This window comes from Doryrhamphus excisus, chromosome 9, assembly GCF_030265055.1.
Source record: "Doryrhamphus excisus isolate RoL2022-K1 chromosome 9, RoL_Dexc_1.0, whole genome shotgun sequence".
Taxonomy (NCBI): domain Eukaryota; kingdom Metazoa; phylum Chordata; class Actinopteri; order Syngnathiformes; family Syngnathidae; genus Doryrhamphus; species Doryrhamphus excisus.
The window spans coordinates 18,104,328-18,118,062 of record NC_080474.1 but is presented as its reverse complement, the minus strand read 5'-3'; the positions used below and the strand labels follow the sequence as shown (position 1 = coordinate 18,118,062).

Here is a 13,735-nt window from a genome sequence, read left to right as displayed (position 1 = left end):
CAAAAACAAAATAAATATATATTAAATATATATTAAATATAAATAAATAAACAGGCTTTATGTACTCCAACTATGAAAATATAGAATTTAGAATTCAGGAATTCACTAATGGCTGCACGGCAGGCCTCACAGCTAGGAGACCTGAGTTTGATTCCACGTTCGATTCCCCGTGCATGCATGGGTTTTCTCCGAGTATTCCGGTTTCCTCCCACGTTCCAAAAACATGCTAGGTTAATTAGCGACTCCAAATTGTCCATAGGTATGAATGTGAGTGTGAATGGTTGTTTGTCTATATGTGCCCTGTGATTGGCTGGCCACCAGTCCAGGTTGTACCCCGCCTCTCCCCCGAAGACAGCTGGGATAGGCTCCAGCATTCTCTGTGACCCTCGTGAGGTTAAGTGGTCGAAAATTCATTCATTCATTCATTTTCTACCGCTTTTCCTCACGAGGGTCGCGGGGGGTGCTGGAGCCTATCCCAGCTGTCTTCGGGAATTAATTAATGAAATTTTATTGTAGGGCTGCACGGTTGTCGTGTGGTTAGCACGCACGTTACCTCACAGCAAGGAGACTCCGGTTCAATTCCACTCTCAACCATCTCTGTGTGGAGTTGGCGACTCCAAATTGTCCATAGGTATGAATGTGAGTGTGAATGGTTGTTTGTCTATATGTGCCCTGTGATTGGCTGGCGACTAGTCCAGGGTGTACCCAAAGACAGCTGGGATAGGCTCCAGTACCTCCGCCACAATCGTGAGGATAGGCAGTAGAAAATAAATGAATGAATGAATTCACTAATCACCCATATGTCTTGTTTATGTTTAATATTTGTGACATTTTCTCTTTTTCATTTTCTTCCAATACTAGACATAAGGAGTAATGATTTTTGTTGTTGCTTGCTGCTTGTCATTATAAAAGCTGTGTTGCATTTTATTGACGCAAAAGCAATTTCCTCGGTCTGTCTCACCTTCATCTGAGTTTGAAGCTGGAGACAATCACATATATTTCTTCAAATCTCTCCTGATCCACAGTTCACACGATCCTGCTATTGTTCCACAATACTTCATGTAGTTTCTTGTTCTCATATTATTTTTGCCAAGGTGCCTTTGTTTTATTTTTTGTAGGTAGTTATCATGTAATACTATATGGTTCTTTTTCGCTTTGCCTGCTGTGAAGCCAGTTTTCTTCTCTTGAACATCACATCACGCCTTGTGGTCTGTCCCTCAGTGCTGCAGAAATCCTTTAACCTCTGCTGTCATTCCGAAACAAGCGTCGGAATGCAGCTGCCACGCTGACACACACGTCGTGGTGAGGCTGCGGGGATGTTGAGGCTCATTGCTACTGCATGAATAAACATATCTGGTGTGTCACATTCAAAAAAAATATCCATGTTAGGCTAATTGGAGATGCTAAATTCTCCATAGGTGCTTGTTTGTCTTTATGTGGGTGTACCCCGATGTCAGCTGGGATAGGCTCCAGCATGGATTTGTTTGCTGCCATGTGTCATGGCACAATGTTCTTTTCACTGTGATGTCAAGAAGGCACTTGAGGCATTTCACATGGGTCTAGTATTTTCAGCGCCCATAAACATGAAGCGTGCGCATCGCGTGGCTTAGCTGCCATGCTGTCATCTGTTTGTTTGGGTCTGGGCTAAAGACACAAGGGGACAGGATCTGATTCAGTTCTGGGGATATAAGCAGATCTGCCAAATAAGGGTGTTTAGGGACCTTGTTGGTACGAGAAATCAAGCGGTCCCACGATAGTGTATTGGATGTTTGTTTGCCAAACTGTAGCTTTGATGGCGGAATATTGCCGGGAAAGCATCTTTGATGATACTTTATGTGTTGTGTACCTTACTGTAGTCCGCTGGGATAGGCTCCAGCAAACCCCTGCAACCTTAATGAGGATAAGCGGTATATAAAATGAATGGGCTTCTTGTGTTTGAATGGTAAACAATGGTCAGTGACAATCTAAAGTGGACATGGATTGTTTAACATGAGCTCTTATTGTAGGTGTGAGGGCACGGTGAGGAGCAGCGAGTTGTAGAGAGGAGACGTGAAAAAAATTGCATATTACATTTTTTTGGCCCAACGAATGGGTAAATTAACATTTCAAAAATGCTTCATGGAAGGAGTTTGCTTCCCACCGAAGCAGCTCAAATTGAGTGCAGCCATAGCTAATGTGAAAATACAATAAAGTGAGGGCTTCTCACAGCAGGTTTTAGTTGAGATTAAACATAAATTAATTTGTTCAATTAATTACAGATCATAATTTATATCTCTTTATTGAGCCCTATTGGACGCATGCTGTTTTTTTGTGTCTGTAGCTTTAATGCTAATTAGCTGCATTTTTCCATGAATGTCTCTGACAGTGTGTTAACTTTATCCACTTTTTATATATACGCTATAACTCTGCACTTAATTCATACTTTACAACTTTCTTCTTGTTTATTTAGAATTTTCTCTTGTACATTTACAACTTTATTCTCATAGATTAAAATTTACAAGAAAAAGTCATACATTTACTAGAATACAGTCGTGAATTTATGAAGTTTTCTTGAAAATTTTAAACTTTGTTTCTTGTGTTATTACATGTTTTCTTCTAAATTTACGACTAAAGAATTTATTTTATCTATTTATTCGATCTTTATTCTATTTATTCTTGTTAATTTACAACTTTTTTTTCCTCCATAAATTCTCATAAATTGTAATTCACGGCAAAAGTCGTGAACTTACCAGAATAATCACAAATGTGATTATTGTTTATTATTGTATGTTTTTCTTGTTAATGTACAACTATTGTCATAAATGTAAATTTACAATGTTTTTCTCATAAATTTACTTTTTTAACGTAAATGTAAAACTTACTAGATATACTAGATAGATACTAGATTTCCATCATACTACATGCCATATATCACATAGAACAACATACATTTAAGCATAGAACAGGAGTTAGCAACACTAGCATAGCATAACATATGTAAAAGTAAAATGTACATTTAAGTAAGCACAGAATTTCTTTTAACGGTTCCCTCTACTAAGGTTGCAGTGCAGCAAGCACGGTGCAATTTCTAATTTGAACTTCCCTTTGTCCATATTTCATTAGGCCGACGTCCATTTTTGCAGCATCACCCTGTGCTCTAACAAGCTAATTAAGAACGCATTGAATCTATATTCGTTATAGCTGTATTGAGCCGTGGGGAGATCAGCTTAAAACAAAACCTAATGAGCTTTATACTTCATAAAAGCTTGTATTTCTCTTTAATTGCTTGGAAATCGCTTGACGCAGAACAAGCAGTTTTTCCAAATAGGACTGATTGACATTTTTGACTTAGTCTTCTTGGTATGATATTGTTTTTTTTAACACTAATGATAAATGTATTTTTATACCCACGCATGTGTTTTTACTCTTCAAAACTTCAGTTGTTGCAGTACAAGTTTTTTTTTCTTTTAAAACTCATATTTGCACTTGTATTGTATATATCCTAGATACCTTTTTGAGTGTTAAGTTGCTGTGTGATGAGTTTCACGATTTTTTTGGTGTGGCAAATCTGTTTTTTTTCTCTAAACATAGTGGGTGTGAATTATAAACCAGAAATTACGGTAATTGGATTCTTCTTTGTGAATTTATTAAGACTAGCCTAGCATTGTTGACAGTAAAACATGTTATTTTAGTTTATTTGTCTTTTGTTTTTGTTTTTTTACAAAATGTAACAATTTGTATGTTTGCATGTTACAGTATTTGTCTTATTTTGTGTTATTTTTGGTTATTTGTGAAATGCATCCAGTTGCATCACTATAAAAGTAGCATAATGCGGAGTGTTTACGAGAAAAATATTGCTTAAACTTTTTGCACAATTTCCTCCGAAATGGCTACACAGCGACCTCGTTATTGTCGTCATGATAGTGTATTTGCAATGCTAAGCTACATACTACTCTTGCCAAGTGAAAGCCTCCTGTGTCTTTGCATTACATCCCCCCCCCCTCCCCCAATCACCCCCTGGGAAGCTTTGATTGTGAAGCAACCACATCCCGCAGCCTAGCTCCACTTATCTACTGAGGTGGTGGAGATAAGACCGGTGGAGGGCATTGCACGGCGGTATCAGGGGGCGGGGGGGGGGGGGTTAGTCGAGAAGGTTTTTAGTAGTCTGGAGGACAACCCGAAGAAAACTGGAAAGTAAGTGTGAAAAGTAGGCGGAGCCAAGCTTGGCTATGTGACTGAATTTCAGGTTAAAGCGTCTCACAAAGGGCTACTCCATGCACAGACATGACATGCTGTGAAATGGGACGGTGAATGTACGCAAGTGTTGAAAAGGATATGACACGAGAGGGCTAGCAAGATGAGGATCCTGCTGTCATCTCTTCATACAAACATGGTGAGTGAGGCCAGAAAACGCTGTTTGTGGAACGCAGGGAATGTCTGAAAGTGGTGATTTGGATGACATCTCTAAGCAGGCCTAATTACTGTATAAGTGTGTTACATTTGTGCCTTCAGAGGAGTGTCACTATGTAGGACTTAAAGCTTGGAATTAGTGCACGGAAAAGCCTCAATGATGGTGGATAATTGGGCAAATGCTGACTTCCACACAGCTTGCATGGATACACAACCACCAAGGCCATGGAGGACATGGAGGCCATGGAGGACATGGAGGGAAGGGGTGCTTCTGTGCTGCAGGGGAACATATAAATGACATAATTATTTCACTGAGTTTGGAAGTGTTGTTTTTATGGTTGTTCTCTATGTTAAGTCGAATTGGTTAAGTTGAATTGGTAACTGCTCTGGCGTGGAGAAGGGGTGGGATTTAATAAGCTTTGCTTCTTCCTGCTCCTTTTCAGACATGTGTAGTAATGAGGTGTTGTGTATGTGTGTATAAATATGTATGTGTGTATATGTGTGTGTATATATATAGTATGCATATATAATATATATGTATATGTATATGTATATATATATAGTATGTGTATATGTATGTGTGTATATATGTGTATGTGTATATATATAGTATGTATGTATATATATTATGCATATATAGTATGTTTATGTATATGTATATATATAGTATGTATATGTATGAGTGTATGTGTGTATATATATATATAGTATGTGTGTTACATTTATGTACATATACATATACATACATACTATATATACATACATACATACTATATATATATAGTATGTGTGTGTATATATATAGTATGTATGTATATGTATATATGTATGTGTGTATATATATAGTATATATATATATATATATAGTATGTATGTATATGTATATATGTATGTATATGTATATATATATAGTATGTATGTATATGTATAGTATGTATATATGTATGTATATATATAGTATGTGTATGTGTGTGTATATATATAGTATGTATGTATGTGTGTATATATATAGTATGTATATATGTATGTATATATATAGTATGTGTATGTGTGTATATATATATATAGTATGTATGTATGTGTGTATGTATGTATGTATATGTATAGTATGTATATATATATGTATATGTATAGTATGTATATATATGTATATGTATGTATATGTATATGTATAGTATGTATGTATGTATGTATATACATACATACTATGTATATATATATATATATGTATATATATATATATATATATATATATATATATATATATATATATATATATATATATATATAGTGTATATGTGAGAAACATTAATGTAACATAGTATGCATGTCCGAAATAAATTAAGAAATAAAGAAAGTGTAACCCACATACCATCGTGATAAAGTACTATGCAGTATCTTATTTACTTGTCATTCTGTCAATAGATTATCTGAGATTATCACGCGCGTCTGACCTTCACTCCCCCTTTTTTCCCTCTTTCTTTTTGTCGTCTCGTGTGCAGGAGCTCCAGTTTGAGCGGCTAACCCGGGAGCTGGAGGTGGAGAGGCAGATTGTGGCCAATCAGCTGGAAAGATGCAGACTCGGGGCAGAGTCGCCGGGTGCCGGAAGCAGCAGGTAATGAAACGATTTTGCACACAAAAAGCAACTATTCTCCGCATGGCATTTTTATCCTTCACAGCAGTAGGCTAGTATTCCATAGTGGTGCCTTATGGCATACTGGTGGATGCGGCGCACTTTGCTCACGACTGATTGAGCAGGCTGAATATGTTCGATTCCCCCGGATGATTACTGTATAATAATGTACTGAATGCAGTATTTATCTTCCAAAAGCTGAAGCATTTTGTCGAGATAAATGGATACCGATATGACAACCAAACAGAAACTGGGTATTAGTTGTTGTACTTGTGAATATCAACCAGGGGATACTCTATGGCCGTTGTATTTTGAAGTGTCCAACTGATTCCCTGTCATCCAGACACATTTTGCAACTTCTGCCCAATCATTAACAAGAATTTATAGTTATTAAATGGTGTGTGACCAATTTTTACATATGGGTATTGGGTTTTCTGCCAATATTCATATTGGCGTGCGAGTGACACCTCTTCAAAGCTGTTGTTTATTTAGCCTAGCTGAAGGCTGCAAGACGTTGGTGTTTAGAGTTAAACAACAACCGTGTTTGTGGGGAAAACGCTGAGCCGGTGTTTATCTGTGAGCAAGCGTTGTGAGTGTGTGTGAACACACATTGTTGTGGGGTGTCGTTTGCTTACCGCGGCACTATTGAGAGTACGGCGCTTTTGAGTTTTTTTTAATGGAAACTCCTCCCCACTTCTGTACAGTTACAGTCATGGCTTTTTTGTGCCGTGTTTTGTTTTGGTAGTACAACTGAAGGATGAATAAGTGTTTTTTGTCAATGGAGACGCTCCAAAGTCTGCGTTGTAACAAACGTTAGGTTACTACAATGCTGTGTTTGTAGTCATAGTTGCATTTTTAGCATTTTGTTGTTTGACACCCTAATAAATTATTCCTTCAAGGGAGGTGCAGCAACTTGAAAACTTCAGTTTTGCCAAAGGCAAGATATTAATGATTTTTAGTAATTATTAATTAAATACAAATTAAATTAATAATTAAAAAAGTTATTTATGTAATTAGTTTTAGTAAGAGTAGAAAGTAAGAGTGGGAAGAAAACTAAATAATTTGTTCTTTCAGGGAATAGGTGAGGCCCCCCAAGTTCACTGTACTGCATTATAAAAATCCTCATTCCATGATTTATACTAATAAAAAATGAAAAAAATAAAATATAAAATAAATAAAATAAATAAAATAAATAAAATAAATAAAATAAATAAAATAAATAAAATAAATAAAATAAATAAAATAAATAAAATATAAATAAATAAATAAATAAATAAAATGAAAAAAATTAAAAAAAATAACAATAAAAAAAATATATATATAAAACAATAATGTGTAATAAAAACAATAATTTTAATTTTGGTGCAGTGCAGGCCTTTACCTGTGCTACAATACTATTACCATTGTGCGTTGGAGTGATAATTCTTCCTTCCGCTGCATAGTTTTTGTCTTTCAGTTCCTCCCAATTTGCAATACAATTGGTTGAATTTGAGCAGTCTTTCGGATCATGGTGTCGGACCGTGAAGCGGGTGTCAAAATATCGTTAAAGCAGGTCTGTCAACAGACGACCCAAACCACATATAGGGCCCTATGATCCCTGCATTCAACAGAATCGCAGAATTGGCCATTAAAAACAGAATTTATTATTAAACGCGGAATCTTGCTGTTGCGACTGGATGAGCGGCAAACGATGGTAGGAACATTTATCCTCGCATCCAGCTCATCTTAACCGTCAACAGGCATTCTCAACACACACAAAATATGGCCTTCAAAATATGAAAGCTCTTTGCCGCATCTTGTCTAAGGAGATTGTTATATGTGGTAAAATGTATTTGTATACAGGCATAGCTTTAAGGCTAAAATTTGATGTGTATGTTGTTGATGATTACCAGTTGCTACGTGTTCTTGTACCCTGTTCCATTCATATTTAAAGGTACTGTGGTGCAACTGGGATGTATATTGAGATATTTGCAGGGGAATGGAGGGGCTCCATGCTACACCGCTTTGGGGTGCAATGGGATGAATTTAAAATAATTAAGTAATCTATAATGTATTGCTTTTTTGATTGAGCTGCTTAACATAAACATCTGTAATAAGGGGTTTTTATATTCGTTGTCTGTGAATGATATTATCATAAAATATTAATATGTAATGATATATCATGAAAAATGTGACTGGAGGGGGGGTACTTTCTACCCTCAGAAAGTAGGTACGTGCAATCCTAAGGGCCTGCAATGGATTTATATATGATATGTTCAGGCTTTGTGACAACAGGCTATTATATGATATATGCTTGCAGCACTCTAGCCTAGATACAGACAAAAAAGCATCAGTCGATTAGAGTACTCCAACATAAGAGTTCCCACTTGTCTTCTATTCACACAGGCACAGCTGTTGAAGCATCCTTAAGTACTGAAAAACACATCTGTGATGCTATACACACATATTTGTATGTTTTCTCCACTTCCATAAATACGGCGCACTACACATAGTGGAAATTAGCCCCGATTCATAGGAACAAACCAGCGACATCAGACTTCCTACTGTGTTACATTTAGCAAGACAAGCAGAGTTTAAATTAACAACAATTTATTGATATAAGTAGCTTAAATTAAATGGAGGGATATCACTATATATATATATATATATATATATATATATATATATATATATATATATATATATATCTTTGCATAATTTACACAGACAGATGTAATGACACCGGAGGTAACATCTTTATTAATTATTCTACAGTATCGGCAGAAGCCTCATATTTCCTAAGCCTGGTCTTTTTGTGTTTTATGTGATGTACCGAGAAACCTTCAATGTCAAAAACAGTTCCAAGGCACCGTTTGACCGTTTTTTTCTGATTTTTAAAACATTTCTCAACCTCTTTTTATGCATTTTAAATGTAAGGGCAATGATTGAAAACACGTTGTAATGGTTGCTTTTATGATTGCTGAACTGAGGTCTCGTCAAACGTGACTCAATCAATATTTGCCTCCAAAATGTTGCTGGAATTGCATATTTTGCCACCAAAAATTATTCCTATTCAGACGCTACACTTTAGTACCCACATCCATACCTTTGTGTATAGAAATGGAGGACGTCTAGTATTTGTTACAATGATAAACAGATAAACAGTCTGCATTGAGATGCTACAAGAGAGAATGAGAGGGACCCAAGTGGAAGAGTGAGGTTACAGGGAGAAGAGATACAGAAGGTGGAGAATTTTAAGTACCTGGGGGCAACAGTTCAGAAAAATGGAGATTGTCAAAAAGTAGCTGAAGAAGCGTGTGTAGCCAGGATGGAAGGGGTGGACAAAATTGTCAGGCGTGATGTGTGATAGAAGACTTTCATCTAAAATGAAAGTAAAGGTATACAAAACTGTGGTGAGACCAGCCATGTTGTTTGGTCTGAAGACAGTACCACTGAGGAAAAGACAGGAAGCAGAACTGGAAGTGGCAGAGATGAGGATGCTGAGGTTCTCATTGGGAGTGACCAGGATGGATAGGATCGGGAACGAGATAGTGAATATATTGGTAGAAGGATGCTGCCAGATAGGAGGCGTAGAAGAAGACCAAAGAGGAGGTTTATGGATGTAGTGAAGGAGGACATGAGGGTAGGATGGAGGAGATTGATTTGCTGTGGCGACCCCTGAAGTGAAAAGCAAGCAAGAAAGAAGAATATAAACAGTCTGCATTAGTAGTAACGTGTACATATTTTGCATATTAGATACATATTTTTCAGATATTAACAATCTCTGTGCTATAAGGACAAATTTGCTCACCCCAAAGCCCAAGACACAGTAAAAATAAATTATAGAATATAGTAAATTGACAGAATATCCAGCTTTACAAAGCCAATTGACATTGGTGAATTATACTGTATAAATTTACAGTAAAGACAATTCCATTCAACAAGTGCTCTTGCAGCACTCTGCCAACATGCCTGGCTCATAATCAAGTGATTATCCTTTTCTATTCACAACAGAAAACCATTTTTTGATGACGTTAAGCATTTGCACGGCTTAATTTTTTGGAATGAAATGTGTTTAAATGTGAAATTTGAATCACAGCCAGTGTTTGGCTGTACAACACAAACTGTGATACTGTGACTCATCTGCAAACCCATTTTTGCAGCATCATTTCTAATGTGGTATAAACATTTATTTTTGAGGGGGGGATGGATTGCATACTTTGATATAAATTGATGTAGTCTGCCCACAGTGATGACGCTACACCGTTCAATAACATTATTAAGAGGTTTTAGCATCAGAATCTATACTCGGGGTGAGAAGACTGAGGGAATACAACAGACATGAATGGTCCCAGACACTTAACGGCATTGCTCCCTCAGGATATTGTGTGATAATGTCAGACTGCAAGGATACTGGCAGACTCGTGAACCGTTTGAAAAGAATATCTTTGTTCCGACGTTTTTGTGACGCTCAAAGTGGCCGACCTTGTTGTGATCTTCACGGTCCCTCAGACAAAACATTGCAAGGACGAAGGCTACATTTTATTGCAGTGTATTATGTTTAAAGTGGATTTTTTTTTTACTCGGTCGTTCACATTACGAAAACAAGGCGACTTGTTAAGGGGAAAGTAAACCAATTCATTGATATTATTTGTACAATTAGCCTTAGCTTTATATGGGTTGGTTTAGAAAGTGTATTAATGAAACTGCTGCAGAAGCGTTCTAATCACAAATACGATAATAATGTGGTTGTCTGCCATAAACAAATGGTTACAGTGACACCATTGTTTTCATTTGAAACACATATGCTAGGACTACGTTAAAAAGCCATAGCATTTCAGTATGTGGAATCAAACTATGGAATGGATTGAGTAAGAATAAAATGCTAAATACAAGGATGAAGAGTCTTGAACCAGTCATGATGTGCTATACATATCACTATATTGACACTTACTATGGTACCCATTATGTCATTGGATGCTCATATCACCTCGTACTTTGGTATATGACAAAAAAATTAAAACATTAATTAATTTTAATTTTATCACCTTGTACTTCGGTATATGACAAAAAAATTAAAACATTTTAATTTTAATTTTAATTTTAATTTTAATTTTAATTTTAATTTTAATTTTAATTTTAATTTTAATTTTAATTTTAATTTTAATTTTAATTTTAATTTTAATTTTAATTTAGTAATTAATAATTACTATAATTTATTAATTTAAATAATTTTAATTTTAATTTTATGGTCATATCACCTCGTACTTTGGTATATGACAAAAAAATTAAAAAATTTTAATTTTAATTTTAATTTTAATTTTAATTTTAATTTTAATTTTAATTTTAATTTTAATTTTAATTTTAATTTTAATTTTAATTTTAATTTTAATTTTAATTTTAATTTTAATTTTAATTTTAATTTTAATTTTAATTTTAATTTTAATTTTAATTTAAAAAAAACATAAATACACACATACATAAATACATACATAAATACATACATAAATATTACAAAGGCAGGAAGTGAACAAATGTAACAGTTACTGATTTTAAAAGTTCCACATGGAGGGGTAGGATTTAATAAGCTTTGCTTCTTCCTACTCCTTTTGGACATGTGGAACTGTGAACTGATTATGTGATGCATTCAATTGCAATCTGATGCATGTTCAAATGAAATAAAACCATTACCATACATTTGGACTTCCAAAACTAACCCTATTTTTGCCAAATAGCCCTCCATACTGCATCTTATATTCAAACTCCTTGTAAATGCAGTCACTTTTTCCACCGGACGAGGTGTGGGGGGTGGGTAAGTTGGGGAGCAGTTACTCTCACCACCCCCCCCCCCCCCCCCCCTGTGGGGACCCACGAAAGGAAACTTGCAATGTGATTTACACACCATTTTAAAAGCCAAGATGCAGACAAATGAAATGGCTGTCTACGAGCATTTGTGTGTGAATGGAGATTAGCTTTAACATTTCTGGTCCCGCTGCGAGGCTCAATAGCCCAGCAGGGGGGACAGCAGAGATTAGGTCACACTCTAGGGTTCTGTTGGAGATATTAGATTTCACCTCTTGACTGGACTTCCCATTGCTATGTACACACACACACACGGGGTGGCCATCAACGTCTTAGGAAAAGTGGAATTATAGCGACATCATAAATACTTCTTCTTGTTGACTAATTTGTTAAGCGTGACCGAGGAACTTTTACATTACGATACTGTTGTAACAGATGCTGCTTTGCGATTGTTCCTTTTTTTCTTCTCACTTTGTGTATCAAAGTTCCAACTGTACTTAAAGTATCTTCCTAAAACTCAGATATATGCAGTGTACTTGAACGCTCATCAGCGCCCGATCCACATTGCAAGAAACAAAGGAGACAGAAACAAGGTGTATCAATGAACAAATAAACCACACATACACACACACATAATAAAGATGATTTAAGGAGTGCCTGGCCATAATCCGTCTATAGTGTCATAACTCTAAAAAGAACCAACACACTTTGTTTGGGAACTTGATTTTGCTGAATGATAAATGGGCAGATGTTTGCACCAAAGTGTATGAAAACCAAGACATATTTTTGTTGAAAACCAAGATACTATTATAGTATTAGTATAGTATATATAGTATTAAGCTTCCTCTTGTGTTAACTTTCTGGTATCATCTCTTATGTTTACGGGTCGGTTTTGAACCATGTATTAAATCAGCTATAAAATACACTAAAAACAATAAGTTACCATCAAATTTGCTTCTCATTTCTTGGTTACCTTCTTAGGCTTCCTCATCTATGAAAATGTTGGTTTTAATACTTTTTGGTGTGGGCATGTAGGCCTTTTTTTGTCACTATACCCCTTGATTTCAATTTCCAAAAATGGTAAAATGAACGTCAAAAGAATCATATTAATAAATTGAAGGTTCTGGCTATTACTGAGCGCTATAGAACATATCTTTTAAATCAATTAATTTTATTTATTTTCTCATTTTAGTATTAATCACTAAAGAAACATCTATTGGGTTGGGGTCAGTTTTGACCCATATATATTAATGTCAAGAAAAGGTAAAAAAAAGTTATTGTTTTCAGCAACAGAACTTTAGTATAAAGTGAAATCAAAAAGCAGAACAGGTCCAGATCTTGGTTCACTGTACTTCTTGTCATTCTTTCCATGATCCAAATTGTAAAAGTGAAATCAGCCAATCAAATGAGTGAATTCACGTCACATGTCTGGACATTGTTTTTCTTCTGGTATACTGGAAAAATACTGGAAAATGAGAATCCCCTGAAGCTTACATGATGAGAAAATGAGCTGGTTGTCATTGTGTTGGCTAATTGTACACTTATGATTTCATTTTTGGCTCAAAATATTGCTTTATAGTCATATTATTATAACAATACAGTGGTCATAATTTCAACCAGACCATTTTAAAATGTAGTAAAAAAATTTTTTTTTTTGTTTTATTTTATTGAAATAGAGTTTCCTGACAAAGTCAAAAAGCCTTCATGCAATAAACAAATGTTATGTGATTCTTTTTATGCATTAAAATATAAAACGGGTCGGTGCCGACCCTAACACAAGAGGAGAATTAAAAAAAATATTTTAGTATTTGCAAAACATGCACAAGTAAATCAATTGCATGGGTTACTCTATCGATGTCGTATGACATCAGTCAGCTGACATTAAACTGCTACAATATACATACAAATATGCTACATACTGTATATATATAT

The 13,735-nt window shown here is 35.3% G+C and overlaps 1 protein-coding gene across 12 annotated transcripts in view; it reads left to right on the top strand.

The window, feature by feature from the left end:
- The window catches only part of LOC131135481 (plakophilin-4-like), a 73,908-nt gene that overhangs the window by 24,907 nt on the left and 35,266 nt on the right, over positions 1–13,735 (top strand). For all 12 annotated transcript variants that reach the window (XM_058081409.1, XM_058081408.1, XM_058081410.1 and 9 more), the window contains one exon: positions 5,892–6,004. In XM_058081409.1, coding sequence (XP_057937392.1) covers positions 5,892–6,004 — 113 coding nt within the window. The remainder of the gene's footprint in view (positions 1–5,891; positions 6,005–13,735) is intronic.